This window comes from Chelonia mydas, chromosome 6, assembly GCF_015237465.2.
Source record: "Chelonia mydas isolate rCheMyd1 chromosome 6, rCheMyd1.pri.v2, whole genome shotgun sequence".
Lineage (NCBI taxonomy): Eukaryota > Metazoa > Chordata > Testudines > Cheloniidae > Chelonia > Chelonia mydas.
In genome coordinates this window covers 92,913,358-92,939,068 of record NC_051246.2, presented here as the reverse complement: position 1 = coordinate 92,939,068, position 25,711 = coordinate 92,913,358, and the positions used below count along the sequence as shown (strand labels likewise).

Sequence of the window (25,711 nt, the reverse complement as noted above, 5' to 3'; positions counted from 1 at the left end):
TTCCGCCAGTTATGGCGGAATCATTTCAGCTCCGCCGCCGATGCGTGGCGGGATGTGAACGCCCACCCCGTTCCTCGCGAGGCCTCTTGGGACTCGTAGTCCAAACCTCCGCGGACGGAGGCCCCGGGAAGAAGCCAGAGGGCGGCGCGGATGAGACGGGAAGGCGGAAACTACACGTCCCATGGTGCTTTGCGCGGAGCTACCCCCCGCCCCGGGAGGAGGCGCTCTCAGGGCAGTCCGGCTGGCTGGAGGGGCGGTGAGCACCTGTGTCCTGGCGGCGGCCCCTGCCCCGAGCCCCGTCCCTCTGAGCCGGGGGGCGGGGCCTGCTTGGCCCTGGCGCTCCCAGTCACGACGCAGCAGCTCGGGGCCTCGCCCTGCGGCGGCCCTGGGGGGCTCGCTGGTGCCGCTGCCCCGGCCTTGCAGGGCCGAGAGAGCCCGGCCGAGCCCGGGCCCCGGCATCTGCGCAGCCGGTCCCCTCGTGCCAGGCGGGTTATTGAGCTGCCGGGCCATGGGCTGATCTGATCTGGTCCGCCACAGCCTCGTTTCCCACCATTCCCTAATCCTCTGGCCGGCCCTGTGGGTCCACCCCTCTTTGCCTGGTCAGGCGCTGCAGTCCCCTACAGCCCTCAAGTGGGGTGACCCAAAGGCCCTCCCTTGAGGGCCTAGGCCCTGAAGTGCTGGTTCTGATCCAGCCTGGAGAGATTTTCCTGCCGCTTAGCACCTGTGTTTCTCTTTGGCTGCTTTTCCAGATGAACAGGATGAAAGTTGACGAGGAGGAGTACTGGCACAGCTCCAAGTGTAAAGCCTTCACATTTGATGATGACGATGATGAGCTCTCCCAGGTATAGTCTTCAGGCTGCATGGGTTGATAAAACCCTAGAGAAGGGGTCGGCAGCCTTTCAGAAGTGGTGTGCCGAGTCTTCGTTTATTCACACTAATTTAAGGTTTTGCGTGCCAGTAATACATTTTAACATTTTTAGAAGGTCTCTTTCTATAAGTTTATAATATATGACTAAACTATTGTTGTATGTAAAGCAAATAAGGTTTTTAAAATGTTTAAGAAGCTTTGTTTAAAATTAAATTAAAATGCAGAGCCCCCAGGACCCGGACAGTGTGAGTGCCACTGAAAATCAGCTCGCGTGCCGCAGGTTGCCTACCCCTTCCCTAGAGACTCACCTCTTTCTTCCAGAAAATGGGAGAATGGAGAAATCCAGCTGTTTAAGGGTTCCCGTGCATACAGTTAAATTGCTTCCCCTCTCTCCCCCCCGCTTGAAAGAAGCTGTGCTAGACCCATGAGAAGGAACAGGGAGTCTGAAGGGCATAAATGTTGGGTCCTACCTTCTTCCTCACTTTCTCTGTAAATCTTGGAGGATCTGTGTAATGTTTCTGGGAGGGGAAATAAGTAGAAAACACCAAAAAATACGGTATATTTTTCTTTTTAAAAATAATTGAGGGAGTTGTTGGACCTCAGTTCATTTCCTAGTAGATTTCTGTCCGTTGTTGTGCGAGTAGACTCGTAGGAGATTTGGTCCCCTTCATGGCCATTTTAGCAGAGATGCTTCAAACTTGATCAGGGACACTGAATTCTCTCTCGCCCTTGAGTCCCTGAGAATAAACAGAGGGCTTCAGGCATCTGTGCTTGGCACTAAATTAATTGAAAATTTCAGAATTAACCTTTTAATGAGTTCTTTTCACTGACTTAGTTTTGCTGGGCAAATAAGAGATAAAAAAACAAGAAATATTTGTCTTATCTTTTGATTGTCTGTGTGGAGATCCTTAAGGTCTCTTGACATCAGGCCTGTAGGGCAAATCTGAGAGCTCATAATAAATTGAGGGTAAATTACCTTTCCAGTGATCCCCACCTGCACTAGTTTGAGGTATTTATAACTGACCGCTCAGATGTTCATAGTCCTCAAGTTCCATATACTGGTGAAAAGGGGCTGATTGTTGGCCAATTGCCTTGTGCAGAAGTGTGGAACATCTTCCACTGGTCTTTCAGCTGTGTGGGGGCTGGAAAAGGCACGTGCAAAGCACTGAAGGCATGTGCAAAAAGTTTGTTTGGATGGGAGTGGGTCCAGGAAAGCCTCAGGCTATCTGAGTGGAACAGAGATGATCTTCATGCTAGCCTTATGTTTGTCCACAGCTAAAGGAGTCCAAGCGGGCAGTGAACAGCCTTCGAGACATCGTAGATGATGACGATGACCTTGAGAAGTTCAGCTGGAGTGGAGAGCCAGTGGGCAGTAAGTGCGGGGGTATCTGAAAGTTATGTTGGGGAGGGAAAGCATATGAAAACATTCCTGTCTGGACTTGAGCTGTGCAGCTACTTTTCTTACTCCAAAGTCAGATCCCTTCCCCAGGAATACGGGGATCTTGGAGTCTAATCCTCCCACTTCCCATTCTTTCATGTAAACTTGTATCTGCCTGTGCCCATTAGAAGGAGAATGAGATGAGGTCCCCAGTGTACTCTTTCCATTTATACAAGTGGAGGGAGTTCCACTCTCCCTTTCCCAATATCCAGCACAGGCCAGCATAGATTTTATCCATATCTGGCATCCACTAACCTTAGGTGAAGGAACCACCAAAAGTATGTTTGACAACCTATTACGCTCTCCCACACTTGAAACCTGTTTCTCCCAGAATCTTTTATGCCAGTTTCTGCAGGACTTTGTCAGAGATGCTACAAGGTTCAGCATGATGATTGATGGGCTGATGAGGTGCTTGAGGTACAAGTTTCAGTTGCAAGCAGTTGAACCAATCCATTTCAGGTGGACAGTTGGAGACTGAATGGCAGCTGGGTTATGACCCTCTGACAGCTGCTGTCCACATCCTTTTGGGGGTCATGACTCCTGGATTGTTATAGGGAATAGCAGAGATCAAAGTGCAGGTAAAAGTTGCTTGTTGGAGTCCTGAGGATAATCCTACAGTATTTTGAGGTTGTCAGATTCCTTAATGCTGGGAGTCTCCTTCTTGGATAGTTAATATCAGGCATGGCAAGCCGGTCAATTGACTGATCAGATAATGTCAGTTGACTATTATTTGACTATGGTCAAATTTCCACCAAAAATGCCCTGATGTGGGTGGCAACCTACCTTTTTGATTGTATCATGGTCCCATTCTTTCATTTCTTAGAATTTCATTGGATTGTGTTTTTGCATTTTTCTGAATTAAAATTACTCAGTTAAGTAACTTGTTTTTTGTAATTTGGCATAATTATCTATTTAAGGCTAAACCTGTTGAAGACCATAAAGTTTGACTGTTTTGTTACTGTTCTAATAAATTAGTGCTTTAAAATGTTTGGCCATTTTTGACATTATTTGACCAATATTTGATTGGTCAATTGACCAGTTTTTTGGACCACTAAAATGCACAACCCTAGTTAATATTGATAACTTTATTATAATCTGTTCCCTGTGTTCCCCCATCCACCAGGCTACATTTGTGGCACTGCGCAGACCATTGAAGTGTAATAATAAAGTGTAATAATTTAAAAACTACCCAAACCTACAATGCTAGGTGCTGTGGCATCTTAGATAAAGGGGCTGGCAGGGCTGGCCAGCAACATGCCTGGGAAAGAAGAGATTTCATTCTTCTGAGAACAGAAAGGGATGGTGTGAGGCAGCATTGTGTGGAAGCTAGGTCCATATACCCTAAAGGTCACCACAGTAACAGTTCAGTCCCTGTCAAGCTATGGGCAGAGGTGGGAGCTCTACAGGGTGGGTGGTGTCAGAGCAGTTTCCTGTTAAGAAGAAGCTTAGATATAGCCATGTCCTCAGGTTTGGACCAACCCAGTGAACTTAAATGTTGTGCATGGATCCCCCTACCGTGTTCTTATTACCTGAGAGATCAAAGGGTTGCAGTGCTCCCACCGTGCTGCAGCAATCCTTTGCATGGAGCCAGCGCTTCTTGTCTTGCACCACAGCTGCTCTTCTTGCTTGTGTCTCCTGTTCACCTTCCCAGTCAGCCTCTTTACCCAACCACCCACTATCACAGTCTGGCTCACTCTTCTTCTGCTATGCCAGTTGTTCAAAAGCTTGTGTGTGTGGTGGGGCTAGGGTACAGCTGTGTGGAGAGAGAGAGACTCCCTGCTGTGCCTAGAGCAACAGGGAGCAGAGCTGAGCACGTTATCGCCCCCATCTGGGGTGTGTCACAATACCTGCCTGTCGTCTGCAGGCATCAAAGTTATCTCAGTGCTGTAGTGCCTGGAAGGGAATGTCTTACATTTTTCCAGTCCAGAGAAACCAAAGGATCCAGTATCTAGTTTTGTATCTTCCATTGTAAGCTCTTTGGAGCAGAGAATGTGGCACACCTCATATAGCACCATTTAAATGTACTGTGTCACATAAGTGATCTGTAGTATTTATACAAGCTGTACCCATACAACACCACTGAAATGCAGCCATTTCTGAGGAGGAACGGGGCAGCTGCTTAAACTTCAGCACTACACAAGTTCAAGTGTAGGAAGCTATGTGCTGAGTACTGTATCCAGTTGATACAGGGAGGTAAATACAGAGGCAGAATGTGCAGAATGTTCCAAAACGAAAAGTGATGAGGACACGAGTTAACATGCGTCTTCCACTCTAGAATTTTTCATTAAAGACTGGTTTTATGTTTTTTTGGTGAGTTACAAGGATTGTTCTCTCTTCATAGGTATTTCCTGGTCCATCAAAGAGACAGCCTCCAGCAGCTCTAATGCTCCTGAAGGGAGAGACTCAGGCCTACAGAAGGGCTCTTCTTCCCATGCAGCCTTCCCCAAGCAAGCCTCCTCTTACTCCATCAGCAGTTTCTTCAAAGGTAAAGTCCCTACTTGGCTGGGGCAGATGGACCTTCCCACAAGAGTGCCAGAGGGGAATCCAGTTACTTTGTGCATATCCCAGACCAGGAAGTGCCCCATCTCTGCCCAGCCACAGGCTGCATCAGGCACTTGACAGGTGTCAGTGACCACGTCTGCTTTTTATAAAGTGGGGAGAGCAGAGGTGACGTGGGGGAGGAGGAGAAGCGGGGTCATGTTATGCATCATCTCTGGGGGATTGGCTGAGGTCTCTTTCAGTATAGAGGGGCAGGCCACGTAGACTATATCTTCCAGCGTGCTATGCGCTGTCGAGTAACAAAGCTGCTTGGACCAAGGTGGAGCATGGCATGCTAGGAGCTGTAGTCTCCAGCAGTCACCCATCTGTACTTTAGATGAAAGGCTATTTGGGACTGTGTTTGGCCCAGGTGGGCTGCGCTTGGTCCTTTCTGCCCCAGAGGCAGCAGGCAAATACCCTTCTCCTGGAGCTGAGATGGCTTCTACTGTTGCATGTGGGGATGGAGCTAGTTACTTCACCTTGGCATTGCCAGACATAGTCCAGCTGGCTGAGGGAGAGTCATGTGGCTCAGCGCTGTTGTCTCTCTAGCCTGGAAACAAGTCTGATTCTACAGCTGAATTTCCTCTGAATGTCCTCTAACCATGTGTCATGTTTTTTGACTGCCCCCGTTCTTATACATTAACTGATTTAGTGCTGGTGAAAGGTGCTGAAATCTTAGCCCTGGAGACTGAAGACTTCTGTATAATCACAGTGTAGGTACAGATGCCAGTGCCTTCTCCCTCCTCTCACAACACTGTACCCCCAGAGTGGCTCAGTGATCTGTAGTGGACCCCTCCAGGGGTAAGGAGTTCAAGCTCCATAACCCTCTCAGCCCTGGCCCCTCTGGCAGCAAGGGGTAAGTTAGTGCCAGTTTTGTTGTGTGATGTGGACAGATGTCCAGTAGGAAATGGCCTGAGACCCGACACTCCCCTCCTCCCCCCCCTCCCCCATTTGTTTCCAATAGGCTGGCCCTGTCTAATAGAGTTAGTCTGGGATGCCCACTTGGAGTGTAGTTCTGTGTTCCTTCGGTGAGAGGTGCTGCCTGGGGAAAGCCAGTTGAAAATCTCTCACTGTTGCCTGTTTGATTCTTTTAGGAAGAAACAAATTTGGGAGTTTTCAGTCCCTTTCAGATGGTAAGAGAGCGGTTTTTATTCCTTTCTAAGCAGGGTGGGGGAAAGGGGGATAACACTTGACACTTATGTAGGGGATTTTCACATGAGTTCAAAGCCCTTTGGAAAGTTGGGTCACTATATTTTCCCCGTGTTACAGATGAGGAAACTGAGGCACAGACTTGCCCAAAGTCCCCCAGCAAATCAGTATAAGGATCAGAAATAGACTAGTATCTCCTGACTCATTCCCACAGTCTAATCGCTAAATATGCTGCCTCTTTGCTAGAAAATAACCTGCCTGTATAGAGCCTCCTGTGGTTTGCAAGGGACCTCTAGCCAGACTTTCTCACATTCTGGTTCACTGCAGTTCTGTGCCCAGTCCATGGACATATGGGCTCCTCTCAGTCCATGGGGCTGGCCCAGGGTTTACTACTCAGTCTGTTCTTTTAACAAAGGAACCTATGCTAGGGAGGAAGCTTAGATCTGGGGAAATATAGGAAGGTTGATGTGAATCAGGATCTCAGATGCGCTACTACTCAGTGTGTTGCCTTCCCCTTCACAGCTCTCTCTGACACAGGCGTTAAAAGCTATGCTCCAGAGCTGCGCAGACCAAAGGCGGAATACAAGGTGGGTGGCTCACATTCACTATCCCGGTGTTAGAGCAATGGACTGCAAAGGTCACATGGGGTGGAAGGGGTGAGTGACCAGTCCCCTTTTTAGCTAGCAGAGGGCAATCTAGGAACTGGGAGCATGAAGGTGAGATGTACAGTTCCAACCTGCAGGAATCCCTTCAGCAATAACTCATGCAGAGTCTCAGACATCACATCTTCTTCCACTAAAAGTGAGCGTGTTGGTGGAGACACAGGAGTTCTCCCTCTTCTTACTGAGGAGCCCTGCAGAGATGGGTAGAAGGAAACATTTGTTAATGCTTTGCCTCAAAGCCGCTTCCCCACCAACGGTGCAGCCGCAGCATTGGCAATGGCTTTATTCCTGCTGTGAGACTGGAACTAGAATCATAGAATATTAGGGTTGGAAGAGACCTCAGGAGCTCATCTAGTCCAATCCCCTGCTCAAAGCAGGACCAATCCCCAACTAAATCATCCCAGCCAAGGCTTTGTCTAGCCGGGCCTTAAAAACCTCTAAGGATGGAGATTCCACCACCTCCCTATGTAACCTATTCCAGTGCTTCACCACCCTCCTAGTGAAATAGTGTTTCCTAATGTCCAACCTAGACCTCCCCCACTGCAACTTAAGACCATTGCTTCTTGTTCTGTCATCTGCCACCACTGAAAACAGCCTAGAGCGCCATCCTCTTCGGAACCCCCCTTCAGGTAGTTGAAGGCTGCTATCAAATCTCCCCTCACTCACTCAGCCTCACCTCGTAAGTCATGTGCCCCAGCCCCCTAATAATTTTCATTGCGCTCCGCTGGACTCTCTCCAATTTGTCCACATCCCTTCTGTAGTTCGGGGACCGAAACTGGACGCAGTACTCCAGGTGTGGCCTCACTAGTGCCAAATAGAGGGGAATAATCACTTCCCTCAATCTGCTGGCAATGCTCCTACTAATATAGTCCAATATGCCGTTGGACTTCTTGGCAACGAGGGCAAACTGCTGACTCATATCCAGCTTCTCGTCCACTGTAATCCCCAGGTCCTTTTCTGCAGAACTGCCAGTTAGCCAGTCGGTCCCCAGCCTGTAGCAGTGTATGGGATTCTTCTGTCCTAAGTGCAGGACTCTGCACATGTCCTTGTTGAATCTCATCAGATTTCTTTTGGCCCAATCCTCCAATTTGTCTAGGTCACTCTGGACCCTATCCCTACCCTCCAGCTTATCTACCTCTCCCCCACAGCTTAGTGTCGTCTGCGAACTTGCTGAGGGTGCAATTAATCTCATCATCCAGATCATTGATAAAGATGTTGAACAAAACTAGCCCCAGGACCGAGCCCCTGGGGCACTCCGCTTGATACCGGCTACCAACTAGACATTGAGCCATTGATCGCTACCTGTTGAGCCCGACAATCTAGCCAGCTTTCTATCCACCTTATAGTCCATTCATCCAATCCATACTTTTTTAACTTGCTGGCAAGAATACTGTGGGAGACCGTATCAAAAGCTTTGCTAAAGTCAAGATATATTACATCCACCGCTTTCCCCATATCCACAGAACCAGTTATCTCATCATAGAAGGCAATCAGGTTGGTCAGTCATGACTTGCCCTTGGTGAATCCATGTTGACTGTTCCTGATCACCTTCCTCTCCTTCAAGTGCTTCAAAATGGATTCCTTGAGGACCTGCTCCATGATTTTGCCAGGGACTGAAGTGAGGCTGACCAGGTTCTCTTTCTTCCCTTTTTAAAATATGGGCACTATATTTGCCTTTTTCCAATCGTCTGGGACCTCCCCCAATTGCCACGAATTTTCAAAGATAATGGCCAATGGCTCTGCAATCACATCAGCCAACTCCCTCAGCACCCTTGGATGCATTAGATCTGGACCCATGGACTTGTGCACATCCAGCTTTTCTAAATAGTCCTTAACCTGTTCTTTCACCACTGAGGGCTGTTCACCTCCTCCCCATACTGTGTTGTCCAGTGCAGCAGTCTGGGAGCTGACCTTGTCTGTGAAGACCGAGGCGAAAAAAGCATTGAGTACTTCACCTTTTTCCACATCATCTGTCACTATGTTGCCTCCCCCATTCAGTAAGGGTCCCACGCTTTCCCTGACCTTCTGACCGCCTTTTAATTCCCAATCAAGAGTGCTACTCTGAGCCTCAGGACACCTCACACAGGAATAACTCCCTGCCCCATGGTGGTGCTGTTCTCCTCCTGAATATGCTGCTTTTCTTTACACACACCCTTCCTTAAGGGATGCTGCTGAGATAAACACCATCCTGGCCACTATGGTTGTAGAAGCCCTCTACACCAACATTCCACACAAAGATGGACTACAAGCTATCAGGAACAGTATCCCCGATAATGCCATGGCAAACCTGATGGCTGACCTTTGTGACTTTGTCCTCACCCATAACTATTTCACATTTGGGGACAATATATACCTTCAAGTCAGCGGTACTGCTATGGGTACCTGCATGGCCCCATAGTATGCCAACATTTTTATGGCTGACTTAGAACAACGCTTCCTTAGCTCTCATCCCCTAATGCCCTACTCTACTTGCACTACATTGATGACATCTTCATAATCTGGACCCCTGGAAAAGAAGCCCTTGAGGAATTCCCCCATGATTTCAACAATTTTCATCCCACCATCAACCTCAGCCTAGACCAATCCACACAAGCGGTCCATTTCGTGGACACTAATGTGCTAATAAGCAATGGTCACATAAACACCAACCTATACCGGAAACCAACTGACCGCTATACTTACCTACATACCTCCAGCTTCCATCCAGGACACACCACACGATGCATTGTCTACAGCCAAGCTCTACAATACAACCACATTTGCTCCAACCCCTCAGACAGAGACAAACACCTACAAGATCTCTATCAAGCGTTCTTACAATTACAGTACCCACCTGCTGAAGTGAAGAAACAGATTGACAGAGCCAGAAGAGTACCCAGAAGTTACCTATTACAGGACAGGCCCAACAAAGAAAATAACAGAACGCCACTAGCTGTCACCTTCAGCCCCCAACTAAAACCTCTCCAGCGCATCATCAAAGATCTACAACCTATCCTGAAAAACGATCCCTCACCCTCACAGATCTTGGGAGACAGACCAGTCTAGCTTACAGACAGCCCCCCAACCTGAAGCAAATACTCTCCAGAAACCACACACCACGCAACAGAGCCACTAACTATCCTTGCAACAAAGCCCAATGCCAACTCTGTCCATTCAAGTGACTCCATCATAGGACCTAATCACATTAGCCACGGCATCAGGGGCTCGTTCACCTGCACATCTACCAATGTTATATATGCCATCATGTGCCAGCAGTGCCCCTCTGCCATGTACGTTGGCCAAACCAGACAGACTCTATGCAAAAAAATAGACACAAATCTGACATCAGGAATCATAACATTCAAAAACCAATAGGAGAACACTTCAACCTCTCTGGCCACTCAGTAACAGACTTAAAGGTGGCAATTTTGCAACAGAAAAGCTTCAAAAACAGACTCCAACGAGAAACTGCTAAGCTTGAATTAATATGCAAACTAGATACCATTAACGTGGGTTTGAATAGAGACTGGGAGTGGCTGGGTCATTACACAAATTGAATCTATTTCCCTAAGTTAAGTATCCTCACACCTTCTTGTCAACTGTCTAAATGGGCCATCCTGATTATCACTACAAAAGTTTTTTTCTCCTGCTGATAATAGCTCATCTTAATTAATTAGCCTCTTACAGTTGGTATGGCTACTTCCACCTTTTCATGTTCTCTGTATGTGTGTGTGTATATATATCTTCTTACTATATGTTCCATTCTATGCATCCGATGAAGTGGGCTGTAACCCATGAAAGCTTATGCTCAAATACATTTGTTAGTCTCTGAGGGGCCACAAGTACTCCTGTTCTTTTTGTATGGAAAGTGTCCTTTCCTTCTCTGTCACTGCCCCCCACAGAGGTCATTAAGTAGGTGGAGGAGGAATAATCTAGCATAATAAAGGGGGAAATAATAGCTATGGGATGAAATGAAGGTAGGGATAGTTTCTTCTGACTTCCAGGACCAACTTCTGGACAGTGATCTGGATCAGGCAGAGGAGCTGTCTCAGTGGAAGCTCTGATTCTTGGGACATTTACCATAGACTGTGCAAGGCCCTAGAACCATACATCAGGGCCCAGTCCTGCATTGGCATCTTAGAGGGAGGGGCGGGGTGGAACCTAAAAGGCACTTCCTTCTCTGGCCTGTATGATTTGATGAGACATCAGTGAATTTTAAAATCCCATGTACTTTTCCGCACTGCTGCCCATTGTTCACTCCCTGCCTCTTATTCAGGATGGGGCAGTGACACTAGCCCTGTCCCTTTCACCTCCTCATTTGAGTCCCTTTCCTTTGCCCGTCCCCAGGCACTAGCCCGAGGCTGTTGGCTTTGGGTTCCCTGTGCTGCCAGGGAAGGCTCACCTGAAGAAGCCTGCCTGAGGGGAGAATGGGAATGGGAAGATGTAACTGAATCCTTTCCCTGCCAATTCACCGTCTCTCAAATTGTGTGGGGGGGAAACATTTGGGGTTTAAGGTTCCTGGCGTGGGAGCCCATTCTAAGATGCACCTCCCATGTGGATGCAGTGATAGTCTTTGTCCAAGGCAATAAATAGACACCCTGTTCTCCTTTCGGCCTCTGGCTCTATCCAGTCTGCTGTAGGTGGGGCTGAGCAAAAGTCATTGCCACCTGAGGCTCTGTGGGAATGTGTCCTCATCCCCAAAACCACTCCAGCTGTCACCCTCCTAGGTAGTTTCAGCAGAGGAGTTAAGGACTGAATGGGCCACTGAGACTGAACCCTGCGGTGGGCTTTTGAGGGAGCTCTATGAGGTTAGGGGTCAGGCGAGTCAGGGTAGTGCGAGAGCAAGCTTTCCCGCACAGTACCTGGGCTGTAGCTATCGTGTGGATAAACAAGAGACTTCTGTCTCTGCAGGTGTGATTGGCCCCTTTCAACCAGCAGTAAAAGTTTGCACGTAAATAGTAGCCTGATGGCATTCTGGGTACTGAACTTCAGAGTCTCTTGGATTGCGCTGGCACCAGTGGTACCAGCCAGTGACCAGATCAACCTGACTCCCCCCAACAAAGGTTCCAGGAAAGTGACAAGATTCTGGAACCTCCTTCCCCAGGCCAGTTCAGTCACATCAGAACTTTACTACTCTTGTTAGTTGCAAAGCCTACTGGGAAACCCTTCTAGCTGCTGTGAACTGTGTGACAAGTTATTTCATCAGTCCCAGCTTTGAGTGGGAGGAGCTGCACAGCAAACACTGGGATAGCTTGGCCCCTCAGCATCTCGGGAAGTTGATGAGCTTATGTCTTCTGTTGCAGGATTACAGCAGCGACTGGAGTCCCAAGGATACAGTCAGACGAATGCAGAGGGGCAAGGTAAGGATATTCCTTTTCCATTTGCTTGCAAGAGGGGAGCCTTGGTTGTTACGGGATTCCCGAGGTGCAGCCTGGGACCATGGGACCGCTGTGCCCCCTTAACTCTCCAGCCTGGGCTCTCTCTCTGCTTTGCTAGTGATGAGCAGAAAACCCGTCCAGGCACTATCATCACAACTGCATGTGCTACCCTACACCCAGCTAGATTGCATGAATGTTCCCAGAGCTACTCATGAATCACACAGAGAAAGGCACCAGGCCAATCCCCTCAAGCTCCCAGCCTTGTACGTCAGGACTATACCGTCTTGCACTGCTCAAGACGAGCACTGCAAGTTTATTAATTGATTCACCACTTCATCAATGGAAAATGGATATACACCAGCCTTTGTAAACCTAAGCAGATTCACCAAATGCTTCAGGCAAACTCACTGGTAAAGATAAACAGTAAAGCAAGTTTATTGACTACAAAAGATAGATTATAAATGATAGGCAAAAAGTCAGAGTTAGTTACCAAAATAAAATAAAATACAAGCACACAGTCTAAACTCTCAACCCTATTATTGGGCAACATCTAGACTAAGCAGTTTTTCTCACCCCATTCTATCTTGCAGTTCATAGTACACAGGTTTCACCCTTGAAACCTGGGCCAGTCTCCTCTGTTGGAGTCTTCAGTCTTCTGAGTGTCCTTGTTGCTTGCAGCATAGGTGGGGAAAGGAGAAAAGGCCAAGCCTGGGGCCACTGTGTTCTGTTTTATACCCTTTGTCCATGTGCTTGGAGAACACAAGTCCAGGCATGTCTGGTGGGCATTACTGAGTCACAAGGTGAAGCAGTACTCTGGTGTGTCTCCTGTGAGTGAGTCATTGAATTGTAACTCCTCTGCTAGACAGTGGCTGGTGATGTCTGTTCAGCACTCATCCAGGTGTTGGTTACCTCCCTTGTCATTGTCTCTGGAGAGCTATTATCTGGGAGCTTCTCAAACACATGGCATATTTTAGTGAAAACTATACAACACAATTCTTATAATTTCATACGCATTGATGATAATTTTTACTTTATATGCAATATCACAATTATATATAAATGAGGAATATGGGGGTTACAGGATACTCCCCCAAGGTATACATATTTAGGTATGGGGGTTACAGGGCGCTCCCCTGAGGTATACATATTTAGATAGAACAATGGCTTTTGGCAGATCGTAATGTTTCCCCTGATACCTCACATGGCATGCTTTGTATGCAGTATCACAATTATATATAAATTAGGAATATGGGGGTTACAGGGCACTCCCCCAAGATATAGTGTGTCACATTGGTGCTCCCAGGCTGCCTCCTGCTTCCATCTCTGTATTGTGGGACTGGGCAGGGGAACTGGGCAGCTCCGTTAATTGGTTGCATGGCCATAGTGGGCACAACTGTCCAAAGCTCTGTGCCCACCTATGGTTTTGCCAAATAGAAGGAGCAAAAGCAGAAAGGAAGCACTGAGATACTGCTAGAGTCCGGAATAGTGACAGGTGGCAATCATTGGGCCACTGCTAGAGCCTTTGTCTCTGTTAGACCCTGGAGGCTTCTCCCATGGCATGAGGTCATCTGCAGTGCCGCTGACCCTTCTGGAGCTGGCGTTATGACAAACGACCCGTGGGGTCAACTTCAGGGCTCTGGCTCTCTTCATAGTTGGTGGCAATCAGAGGTAGGGAGCAGGGAAAATGGGAGTCGTCCTTGGTGCAGTGGAGTTGGGACCTTGGTCCCAGCTGCTCAGGGCTGGCGGTGAGCAGATGAGTCCTGTGGAGGAGAAGGTGATGTGTGCAGAAGTAACCACTCGACTGCTGCTACCCCTTCGCTAAGGTTGTAACTTTCCCTTCTTAGCAGTTGGTGAAGGGCTTTGCTTCCATCTCCACTGTGGGAAAGGGTAGCTCCAAGGCTAAGGAGTGGTGGGGGAAGATCAGCTCTGGGCTAAAGGGAGCCAAGGAAGAGGCAGAGTCTTCCAGTTCCAGTCTGCTGATCAGCTTCAGAGGAACCCAGATACCAGGGCCCTTCTGCTCTGATGAGTTCTGGTGGTTTGCAGGGTGTTTTGGGGAGCAGCGCAGGCACCATGCTGCCCCCAGGCTGTATAGTTAGAGAGCCTGATCCTGCAAAACCCCTTCAGTGGGAGACTCTCTCACAGCCCTGGGCTCAGAAGGAATGAGAAATGTTCTGAAGAGGAGTGATTCATGTTGCTGAATCATTCAAGATTAGAGAGAGGGTTAGATCCCTGTATCTTGGTTGGATTCCAGGCACCTGACTGATGCAGTGTTTCCTTGTCTCCAATGATGTCCCAGATTTGCTCACTGGAGAGGTTCCGTTCCCTGCAGGAGAAGCTGGTGCTCCTGGATGAAGCTGTCGCGGTGCATGATGGGAATGTCATTACAGCTGTGAGTCCTCCTCTGCAGTATAGGGTTGGGTTGGTGGTGGCGAGGATGGTTTCATAAGGGGTCCGTGTATCTGCACAGCTGTTTAGCCCCTGAATGCTGCTGGTGCTTTGAATTAAAATCTGTGTGTTACCAAAAAGGGCCAAGTCTGAGGTCTGGGAAACTCCATGTTCTCAGTCTTTGGTTGAAAATCACGTGCTTCTCTGGAACCTCTGGTTGGAATCCCCAGCAATCAGCTTCTTTTCCACTTCCTGTGCCCGATGGATCAGGTTCCCTGTCACTGCCTGTGTTAAGGACTTTGGGGTGAGATGTGGAAAGTTTAGGTCCCATCTGCTGCACATTGCACTGAATATTCCAGGGAGCTGCTCATAAGGGGAGAGGTTTGTCCCAGACTCTTAGCCTTAGAGCATTGTGCAGCAAATGAGCCATGTGCTGGGTGGTGTGATCCCTCCTACTCCAGCGAGGTGGGTGAGGTGGTCCCTGTAAGTATGCTGCTAGGAAAGCTCTTTAGGGTCCTTCAGGAGGGACGTGACGGAAATGCCATAGTTTAAGTATTGAAGCCTCTCTTATCTAAGCTATAGAAAAGCCAGCAGACCTTCTCCCCAAACCAGTGTGTGTCAGCTCACAAGCTCCCCCAGGCCTGTGTTTGGCCTATGCAGTACGGAAGACACTAGCATTGCTCAATACAAAACACTGATCAAGCCTTGCTTGAAGGCTGGAGCTGAGATGTCTGTGGATGAGTGGGCCTCCCCTGATGTCTCTGCCTATCCAGATGCTAGTGGGGGTTCATCTGCTCATCTGAGGGATGTCTCTTCTGCTTGCAGATCCTAATATTCTTGAAGAGGACGCTGAAGAGAGGTAAATGTGGCTGGGAAGTGTCTAGGGCCAGTGGCGTTTGTGCAGGATAATGTTTCTCAGTTAAGGGGAGCGTGGCCAGATTCTCTCACCTGCTGCAAGTTAAAGGGAGAAAAGGGCTGGGATCACTCTTTTTAGGTGCTTCTTAACTGAGCCAGGTGTCTCCTTGAGAGAGATGCACCTTGGATCCAGTGAGCATAATGGGACAGGGTTGGTGCTGGCTGTGAAGACCCAGAGAGACTGTGTGAGCACCTGGAACTCTGTTAGGAGATGGCAGAGGTTGGGGTGGGGATGAATGAGAATGAACCTGTGTGGGATATGACCATGCACCACAGAGTGCTCGGCCATTAAACAGGTGGAATTGGGTTCCTTTCCTAACCCCTGGTCACTAGAGGTTGGACTAAGTTCTGGAGAGGTGGGTTTGCAGAATCCTTTAGTTTTCTTCCAGAAGTTAGCAGCACCCTCCATACTGAAACAGCCCACGCTGGCCAGCTCACACCTTCTCATGGCTCCTCAGTGCTGACATGCTGTCTGTTAATCCCCACTTAGAAATCCTGTTCCAAGAGCTGGAGGTGCGACAGGTGGCCCTGCGCCATCTAATCCATTTCCTGAAAGAGACAGGGGAGCAGACGCTGCTCCTGGACCTGCTCAGGTGAGGCTCCCCACCCAGCATCAAGGCTGGGCTTAGCACACTGCCTGTGGTTGGACCCAGAGTGGAGGGTGCTGAGCAGGGCTAATGCTTTGTTTCCCTTTGCAGGTTCCTGGACAGGACCGAGGAGGTTGCCGTGAGTATTCCCAACCGTGACAGGAACTTCTCCTGTATAGCTTTTACAAGGTGGGGGAGACCCCTCAGAGACCCCTCGGACATCCCACCCTCCAACAAAGGACGCTGTTGTGACAAGAGCCTGGGGACTGGGAGTGGCTAGCCTTTAGGCATGGTGTAGTCAGTGGGCAGGGCTTCAGTTCATCTTTTGTTGGAAGGTGACATTCAAGATCTCCTGAGCCCATTCCCTTTTGAACAGCTCCTGTTTTCTTTCTGCCCCCTCCAGCTTTCTCGGTACCGGGAGCACTTGAGCATCCAGGATGCAGAGAAACGAAGAGAATTTCTTAAAGGCTGCATCAGGTGAGCAGGGAAGGTGGGGGACTGGTGGGGTGTGAGTGCCTCCTGGAGGGTGGAATAAGAAGTGCAGCCTGCTGGAACCAGTAGAAGAATGGTAGTCTACTTTTTGTCAAGGTCCAGATTTCTTGGTCAAGGTATAGTCAAGGTCCAGACTCCAGAGAAAATTAAATAATTAAAAAAAGTAAATAAAATTTTTTGGGTCATTCAAAAGCGTCTGGTGGTCCGGTTTTGGCCCTTGGTCCTCCTATTGACTACCCCTGCAATAGAGTTTTGTGATGCATAGGATTAAAGGGACAGTGGTCTCTCTTTCATCACTGAGCGGGGGTTTGAGGAACAACATAGTGATTATGAACAGCCTGTGGTGATCAGTACTCCAAAATATCTTCTGCTGACCAGAGGGCAGAGACACCTTGGGGAGTTTCTGATCTCTTACCCCGTGGGTGGGGATGAGACCTGGGGTGCCAAGGTGAAATGTTAGTCTCTGGTGGGTATCACTAGCACTGTTCTGAGCTTCCTTCTCTCACCTACCGCTCCTTGAAGTCCCGAAGATTTCCCCCTCTGATTGGGCTCTCTTTGTAGATGGCCTCCATCAGAGAGAGCAGGCAGTGATCTGGGAAGCTGAAAGCTTGAGAACTCACTGCCACTCCCAGAGCATTTGGGTGGGTGAGGCCAAAGAGGGATGCCATTCTGAGTCATCATGAATATAGGGAGCAAGAACATGGGGAGTTCATCCCCCGGGAATACACAGGTAAGGTAAAATAGGGAAGAGAGAGCCCCTCCAGGCCTTGTGTGCTGGGAAGAGATGCTGATAGTGGCTGTCCTCATCTCTTTGCTGCCCGCTAGGTTACCATTTTCATCTGAAGATGCCGTTCATGTTCAAGACCATTATACGCTCCTGGAGAGACAGATCATCATTGAGGTAAGGGCCTCCTTTGGCCATAGAGGGAGTGTGTCTCAGAGCTCTCCATCTGCCCCTGGCGCAGACCGGCCTGTTCTAATGCCAAGGTTCCCTATCTGGGAGGAATAAGAAGTTTCTAGATGCTGTAGCTGACTAGCTTGTGACCTCTTGGATCTAATGTGACTCCATATCCAAGCTTTGCTGATAGGCAACTGCACCAAGCTGTCCCACTGAGAGTCGGATATCATCATGTGCTGATGGTTACATGCAGGGCATTCGCTTCAGAGCTGTGCAGCACATTAAGATAGTGTCACACTGTCCGGTGGCTCACAACCGTGAATCCCAGCCTCAGGGGAGACACTGGTTTTATGTTCTGTAATGAGATTTCACTCACCCAGTAACAAATGTGAACTCCTGCAGCAATGTAACAGTCTTACATGGAGTTACAGACAGTCTCCTTGGACACTCCAGTCTATCTTGCCACCCAGGCAAGCTGCATGAAATGATAAATGGTCCCTTACATCAAAGATCACAAAAGATTCAGATTGCTCCCAGTCCCAAGAGATTAGTCACTGACGCCAGATCTCACACAAAAGGCAACGCTTGTAGCCAATCTGACAATAAACTAACTAAGGATTTATTAACTAAAAAAAAGAAATGAAAGTTATTTACAGGTTAAAGCAGGCAACATATACACAAATGAATTGGTCTGTGATTCCAAAAGGTGACAGAGATATAGTAATCTGTCAGCACTGAATGTCTTCTACGATTAACCCAGGTTGACCCTGGGGATCTCTGCTTTTGTTTCCTAGCTCCAGCCCTGTGAGAGTCCAAACAGCAGAGAGTCTGAAGAATTTTCATATCAGCTGTCTTTTATTTCCTTCTTCCAAAATTCAAGTTGATGGGTTGGGCTTTCTTGCATGTAGCACCTTATGGGTGTAAGAGGACCATCAACCCAGTCTTTGTATAGTGATGTTTCACAGTAGTGCACTTAGTTTTGATAGTCCTTCTTGATGGGTGGGGGAAACAGTTCTCCTGCCTGGGTTCACAAGTTCAGAGTAGACATTTTTACAGTTATAAAGCAAAACTTACACACTACCTTATAGGATGGAGTTCAGAAGTTACGAATAAGATTAATGCGTGCAGCAACTTACAAGCATTTTATAGAGTCTAAATACTAAGCACATCCTTACAAATCGAACACCTATATTGAGCAATGCTAACATACAGGTGAGCTGGTCTGGTTTCCACCTATGAATTTGTCAGCACTCAGCTGACACCTACAGCCTTGGCAAGAGCTGGCACCTGGTCTATCAATGTCACAGATGGTCCTGTTGAAATCAGGGCTGTCCCATGGAAACTGGACCAGACAACCCTCATCCTCTGTGAACTGGATGAGCAAAGTGTGGCTGGCCTGGTTTCCATGCAGTCTCTCTCATCCTACTTCTCTAGGCAAACGACCGGCATCTGGAGGCCTCTGGGCAGTCTGAGATATTTCGGAAATACCCACGAAAGGCCTCGATCCTCAACATGCCACTGGTGACCACGCTATTCTACTCCTGCTTCTACCACTACACAGAGGCCGAGGTGGGGGCAATAGCGGGGTAGGCAGGGGGCTGGAATTCTGTGCCGAGATCCTTGGTATGGGTCACTAAATAATGATAGTGCCCAGCTCTTCCTCGCACTTCCCATCCATAGATCAAGGGAGTTTAGAGTCACTACCCCTGTTTTACAGATGGAAAAATGAGGTATGGAGAGGTGCAGTGACTCACACAATGTCCACCAGCAGACCAGTGGGTAGCCAGAACTAGAACTCATATCTCCTGAGTCCCAGTCCAGTGCCACTCAGCCAACCGCTCAGCTAATACAGTTGGCACACTGGTAAAGAAAGGATGAAACTATTCCCCTCCATCTACAAAGATCCTCCCCCACACCCCTTACACAATCTCCAGAGAGAGTTCCCCATACGTTCTAGAATGGTCCCCACATTTTATGGAGTTCTGGCACTTGAGGGGGCCATAAGAAGTGTGGGGACGGCATTAGAGAGGGGCATTTTGCCTGGTACGGCAGCCATCACAGAAGAGTTGGCACCTCAGGGAAAGCAGCTACCTTGCACTGTTTCAGAGGCAGCTGCTGGATCCAGTGTCCAAGGGGTTAACGTGGTTATTAACCTTTTCAGGCCCAAATGTGGGACAGTGGTCTTTGAAGTGTGTGTGAGCGCCCTAGACTAGAGGCATGGGAGACCCAGCCCCAGATAGCAGAGGAGGAGATGGGAGAGTTGCTTCCTTTGGAACCTCCATTTCCCAATCTAGCATTAGCAGCCTTGGTAATGTACGGAGCCCTGGCAAGCAGGAGTTCTGGGTCTGTCAGGGTGGTCTACATTGCAGCTGGGAGTGAGTCTCCCAACCTGGGTAGACAGACTTACTCTAGCTGAGCTCAAACTAGTCCACTGAAAATAGCACTATGGATGTTCTGGCTTGGGCGGAAGTTCGGGCTCCAAAGCCCACTTGACCCCCTAGGCTTCAAAGCCTGAGCTGGAACATCCATGTTGCTGTTTTTAGTGCACTAGCTTGAGCCTTGCTAGCGTGAGTCTGCCTGCCTGGGCTGGGAGACTCGCTCCCCTCTGCAGTGTAAACATACCATAAGGGGCGGGGGAAGCCAAGATCTGAAAAGGCTGAGCATTACTATCTCTCTCCAGGGGACATTCAGCAGTCCAACCAACCTGAAGAAAACCTTTAAGGTAGGGAGTGAAATCAGATTGGTGTCTCATTCTTGGTGGGAGGTGGGTTTCTGTGACAGCATCAATAAACAGGCAGGCAACAGAGCTGGGGTGCCTGGGAGGAAGGAAATTGAGAGGCTGAGTTCTATCAGAAGTAGGGGTTGCCGGCTCGGCAGAGAAAGGGTTTCTCCCCAGACAGAAGGGGAGTGGGATTAGATCCAGCTGTTAGATAAGGGGCAAGCTCTGTGGAGACCTTTGCTTTGGGCTGGGCTGGAAGCCGGACCCTCCTGGGGGACAAGGGAGGAAGCTTGGCTGCAAGAGCCTGCGGGAAGTTCTGTGGGGAACTTGGGGTGTGAGGAGCCGCTGGGATCCAGGTTACAGGAACCCTTGCCCCTGGATTTGAACCCCAAGCTCTGTGAGGCTGTTCCCTTAACTGGGGTGAGCTCCCCTCACCCTTAGCTGGCTTTGGTGTTCGGCCTACGGGTGGTCCTATCTTGCTTCTTATGGCTTGGAAGGGGAAAACGGGCGCTCCTCACTGCCAGTCCATTGCCAGCCTCAGCCTGCTGCACCAGCCCTGTTGGGAGCCCCCTCCGTACCTTCCAGCAGCATGGCACTCTCCCTGGAGTAAGTGTGGAATGGGGTGGGCCATGCTGGGGGCCTGAGCCGTGTTAACCCTGCCTCAGTAGGAGTTGCAGTTCCTTTGTGTGACTCTACATGTACTACTGTGCTGCCGGGCTCAGGCTTGGATCGCACTATCCCTCCCCTCCCAGCAGCTGGCTTGGTTCCTGCTGAGCAGTTGGTGCTGCCTGCTCCCTCACCCCACTCTGTGCTCTCATCCTCAGCATTCAGTGTCTCTGCCTTGCAGATCCCAGACAAACAGTATGTGCTGACAGCCCTGGCTGCCCGTGCCAAGCTGCGAGCCTGGCATGATGTGGATGCCCTGCTCACCACCAAGGTGAGTGGCAAAACCTTTCTGGGGGGTGGGTCCAAACACTTGCTGTTTCCTGGCTATGTCCATCTGGTTAGAGGGCGGTGAGCTGTCTGTCTCTTGTCTGGCCTGAGCTGCTCTGGGCTGAAGTATCCCACGGGTCCTGCTCCAGCACTGTGACTTGTCTGGCCCGCTCTGGGGTTTATTTGGAGAAGCATTGCTTGTTAGCTCTGGGCCTGGCCCATCCATGCTGTGGGGTTCAGATTGAGTTGCTCAGAGAGCAGGTTCCCCTGTCTAAAGAGACGGACTTAGTACAGCTCCTACCAGCTCAGCCAGAGAAGGAGGCTGCCTTGAGGCTCAGCTGCAGGGGATTCACATGCGTTGTGAACTCAGCCTCCAGACATGGGACGCGGCTGATCGTGGAACTAGGGTCTGGCAGGAAAGAGCAGCATCCTCAGCCAGAGGCAGATTACCACTGCCCTCTGGAGGGTATGGAGAGGGTAGGGAGGAGGAGGAGCAATCCCAGCGGCTCTTCTGCCCCGCACCGAAATCTACTAACAGCCCTGTCCCTCAGTTCCCCACCCTCTGGGAATTTTGCATGGGACGTCCCTTTCGAAAAGATGAGTGCTGAGTTTGGGCTGTGGTTTCAGAACTGGCTGGGTTACACCAAGAAGAGAGCTCCCATTGGCTTCCATCGAGTGGTGGAGATCTTGCAGCGGAACAGTGCCCCCGTGCAGGTGAGCAAAGGAACTGCCCTGTCAGAACACACCATCCAGTCTGCTATTCTGCCACACTGGATCAGACCTTTGGGCCATTCGGTCTACAATCCTGTTGCACTCACTCAGACCACTAGGTCACCTAGCTTGCTAACATGCCGCCAGCAGTGGCCATTACCTATACCTTACAGTGTGGCGGGGGGGCTGTTTATTTCTTCCTGATCCAACAAGTGAATTTGCTTACAGCCCAGAGAGGGGCACTGACCCCATGTGGTTGTTGCCTGGCTTCCATAGATGTGGGTGGTGAAGGACTTCCCCATGTGAAGTTCCTCTTTGTTTGGGCCAGCTGAGTCCCTTAGTTACGTACATGTGCCTGGAAGGAACATCATAGGGGTGAGAACCCAAGGGAGATAGATGCAGCTGTTTGCCAGAAGCTGGGATTGGGTGACAGGGCATGGATCACTTGATGATAACCTGTCTGTTCATTCCCTTTGGGGCACCTGCCATTGGCCACTGTCAGAGGACGGGATACTGGGCTTGATGGACCTTTGGTCTGACCCAGTATGGCCTTTCTTATGTTCTAAGTCATAGTGCTATAAGACCGTGGGGAGGATGGGATTGGCTCTGTCAAAGCAGTACATGCAGACTGGCTTTGTGTGGAAGTTGCTGGTGCCAGGCCACACTTACTTCACAGGGAAGGTAGTTACCTCAGCTAAGGGAGATGGACAGCAGCAGGCTCTGAGGTGTCTGAGGGATAAGATCGTGGATGGCAAAGCCCCTCTAAATGATCCAGGCCATCAATGGCTTCTTTCCTACATTAGGTTTCTAAATGCTTCATTTGGGCAAGTGTTCAACTGATTCCCTTGAGTTGGGATAGCGTAGGAATTGCCCCGTGGGTTGGCAGGGCCCTTGAGGAGGGGCTAGGTTCATTACCTCTGGAGCCTCCTAAGCAGGCTCATCTGTGAGGCTGTCCCATCCATGCACTATCTTCTGCTTGCAGAGGGGGACAGACTGTGTGGTGACCTTCTGTAAGAGGCTAGTTGACTGGAGCAGGGGTGTTTTGGGGGAGAAGGGGTGGCTAGGGGGAAGTGAGCTCTGCTGATGCCTCCTGCCTTCCCATCCAGGTGCTGCAGGAGTACGTGCGCCTCGTGGAAGACGTTGAGACAAGGTTGAACCTTGCCATGAAATATAAGTGCCATGATGTTGTTATTGATGTGAGTCCCTGCTGTACAAAGCGGGAGGTCTACATCCCCCCACCCCGCCCCCACCACAGACACACCTGGCTGGGGGCAGGCTCTCCCACATCTCCCTTGCCTTGTTGTCATGTACCCATCTCATTTACCTCTGGATTTACTTTCCCTGTGTTCCCTGGCCTCTCCCAGAACCAGCTAAAGCCAGGTGAGCCCCGCTCACACTCCCTCTACCCCCACCTCCAGGAGCTTTGCTGGGGCCTCACAATCCCAGCCTGCAGCACCCCCTGCTTTTCCCGCCTGAGCTCCTCTGGTGTAGAGATGCAATTGTGCCGAATGGCACAATTCAGAGACAGTTGTCAGCGTGGGAGTGGCATGAGGCTTGGAATTTGCTCTATAGCAGGACGTGAGCTTCCATCATCAGGAGTGAAAAGTTGGTGCACCAACTCCTTGAGCCTCTCCTTCCTGGAGGGGGCCTTTCCCAAAGGTTTGAGGTGAGGGCCCAACCTTCCATTGGGGCATCCCATAAGGACTGGCTGCCTGTGATGGATCCTGCTGCACAGCGATGAGTCTTTGCGGAAATCAGCATGTGGCCAAGGTTTTGGGGAGATTGGAGGGTTATTCCTCAACTGAACAGAGGGGTGCTGCCCAATAAAGAAGGTTGCTTCCCTTAACTCTGGTTTTGCTGTTTAACTAGACGTACAGAGACCTGAAGGATCGGCACCAGCTGATGGCATACAGGTGTAAGGTGGAGCGGGGCTCTGCGGAAGAGGACAAGATAGACAGTATCCTCAGCAACTTGGTAAAGAATGACTCCTCGCCCACATACACCCCGAGCTAGCCCTGTGGTGCTCTCTCCTGCAGACACTAATCAGAGACAGGAGTGGGTTTGTTTGGTGTGTGGCATTGGGGTTTCTGCCCTGTGTCCCCACATCCTCATCTCTCTCCCTGCTGGGAAGATGCTAGTCCAGGTGGAGGTTCCAGTTAAACACAGGAAAAGGGGATCTGTGCAGAGTCTCTGGAGGAGAAGAGCTGGTGCTGGGAAAGGGAGAAATAGCAACTGCTCAGTGCCGAGTCCCCACACCGAAGAGTTGATTTCTGTTTTTGCGATAGCGAAAAGAGGCTCAAGGCATTGTGCTAGGACTAGTGTCATGGGTGTGAAAGACAGTCCCTGCCCCAGAGAGCTTACAGTCTTAGCATGTGACGAGCAATAACAAGTGGTGCTTTAATGTGGGGCTGGGCTCCTTTTTGATGGTCTATTCTGGACACAACCTGCTAGGTGACTGTTTTGGGGCCTCCTGAGATCAAAGGGTTTTTTACCTCTGGGTTTGGTGTTCTGTTTTACTTCTCCTATTAGGCCCAATTGTATTAAAAGCTTATAGTGAGTCATAGTCTGACAGGGGACTGCAAGTCAGGAATGTCTGACTCAGAATCCTGGCTTGCTGCATGGCCTTGTCCCTTTCCTTCATGCCTTAGCTTCTCCATCTATACCATGCAAGTAATCCTGACCCACCTCCTAGGGCATTGTGTGGATCCATATATTGTGGTGATGATCTTTAGCACTTGCCTTTATTGCTGCTTGTCTGCTCCCTACAATTGACTCAGCTTGGGGCAGTGACACTAGCATGGTCAGTTTGCACTTCCTGACTTTAGTTGTTTTTTGTTGCTCATCCCTGGCGCTAGCCCAGAGCTGCTGGATTTGGATTCCCCATGCTGCAGGGGAACATCCGACTGTTTTCATTGACTTAAACCTCAAAGCTTTCCAGGCACATCAGTTTATAAACCCGCCCACCTTGTCATTTGCTGCAACATCACTCGAGCGTGGGCTGAATTCCCTGAGAGTGTTCTCCGGTGCAGTGGGGCAGATACCCCCTGGGCATATTCCTGAGGGATCTGAGCTGCGATCAGCACTAATACTAGCCATGTCCTGTTGTTCTTCTCTTTCAGCAAATCCGATGGAAGAATTGAGGTGTCTGCCCACCTCAGAAGCAGCCCAATTTGCCATTGCCATGCCATTGAGAGAGGAAACTATGGAGCCAGCCTCAGTGCCAATAGAGCAAGTTCTGTTTCCCGTCTTGGTGTGGTTTGTCTGATATTGCCAGTCAGTGCCAGTGGCTCCTGGGACAGAGAGGCATCCAGGCTGATATAAGGCAAACCCCACTATCTGGCTAGTGGGACAAGACACTGATGAACTGGAGTCAATGCTCTGTAACTGGCTAGGCCATGAGGTGGGCATGGCTTCAGCGTTCAGATGGAAGTAAAGCCAGGCAAAGCAGCGGCTACTTCAGATTTGTGCAGGATCCGGGCTCATTCAGGTGAGAGGAACAAGACAATTACCCACAAAAGATCTCTCCTAAGGTTAGAGGTGACCCGCTCCCTTGCCATACCAGCTGCTAAGGCTGGGGCAATGATGGCCGTGTCAGAAGAGAAGACGCAGGAACCGCAGACTGGACTGCGTTCTCCCTGCCTCTACGAGCATGATGGGTAGGGAAAGATTTCTTGCCACTTAAAACTCCAACCTTCCTGTTTGTCTCTGATTCAGAAAAGAAGCTTTCAGCCAAACTTCTGCAGATTGCATATCCCCACTGCAAAGCCCTGCATCTCAAGACCTGCCCCTTCACCCAAAGGGAAGCTGGGAGTTCTGCCTGGAGCTCATCCACTCCCTCATTGGGTTGGTTAGAGAATGAGGTGAAATTCCCTCCCAGCAAGTGCTGAAGATGCTGGCCCCACAGAGCCCCTTGGAACAGTCTCTTCTCCCTGGCCTTTACAATGGGAAAGTTTTTGTTACATCCCTTAAAAATGTGACTCTCCCCTGGGGTTCCCTGCCAGTTTTGTGGTGTCAGACCTCACTTTCTGTTCCGTAAATAAAGCTGCGTGTCTGCCTCTC

The 25,711-nt window shown here is 49.7% G+C and overlaps 1 protein-coding gene across 4 annotated transcripts; it reads left to right on the top strand.

The window, feature by feature from the left end:
- The first annotated feature begins 42 nt into the window (after positions 1-42).
- On the top strand, positions 43-25,711 carry VIPAS39 (VPS33B interacting protein, apical-basolateral polarity regulator, spe-39 homolog). Of its 4 annotated transcripts, none has more exons than XM_043550222.1 (20): positions 43-184; positions 750-842; positions 2,144-2,240; positions 4,648-4,791; positions 5,939-5,977; positions 6,516-6,580; positions 11,938-11,994; positions 14,309-14,401; positions 15,223-15,256; positions 15,803-15,905; positions 16,011-16,038; positions 16,303-16,376; positions 17,217-17,292; positions 18,724-18,858; positions 19,970-20,011; positions 20,856-20,945; positions 21,569-21,655; positions 22,759-22,848; positions 23,522-23,626; positions 24,772-25,711. In XM_043550222.1, exons 1-20 carry the CDS (start codon positions 182-184, stop codon positions 24,790-24,792), a joined length of 1,476 nt encoding a protein of 491 aa, XP_043406157.1. In that variant the 5' UTR covers positions 43-181; the 3' UTR covers positions 24,793-25,711. The 4 variants fall into 4 exon arrangements, with proteins under 4 accessions (XP_043406157.1, XP_007068882.2, XP_037756684.1 ...); XM_007068820.4 differs by having other exon boundaries at positions 125-256; XM_037900755.2 differs by lacking the exon at positions 43-184 and adding an exon at positions 314-599.

Excerpts from the sequence above, each read along its gene's own strand:
- VIPAS39 (XM_007068820.4), top strand. The coding sequence starts at position 182 with ATGGTGCTTTGCGCGGAGCTACCCCCCGCCCCGGGAGGAGGCGCTCTC. Across the intron at positions 20,012-20,855 it reads ACCTGAAGAAAACCTTTAAG|ATCCCAGACAAACAGTATGT; the intron begins GTAGGGAGTGAA and ends TCTGCCTTGCAG. Across the intron at positions 23,627-24,771 it reads ACAGTATCCTCAGCAACTTG|CAAATCCGATGGAAGAATTG; the intron begins GTAAAGAATGAC and ends CTTCTCTTTCAG.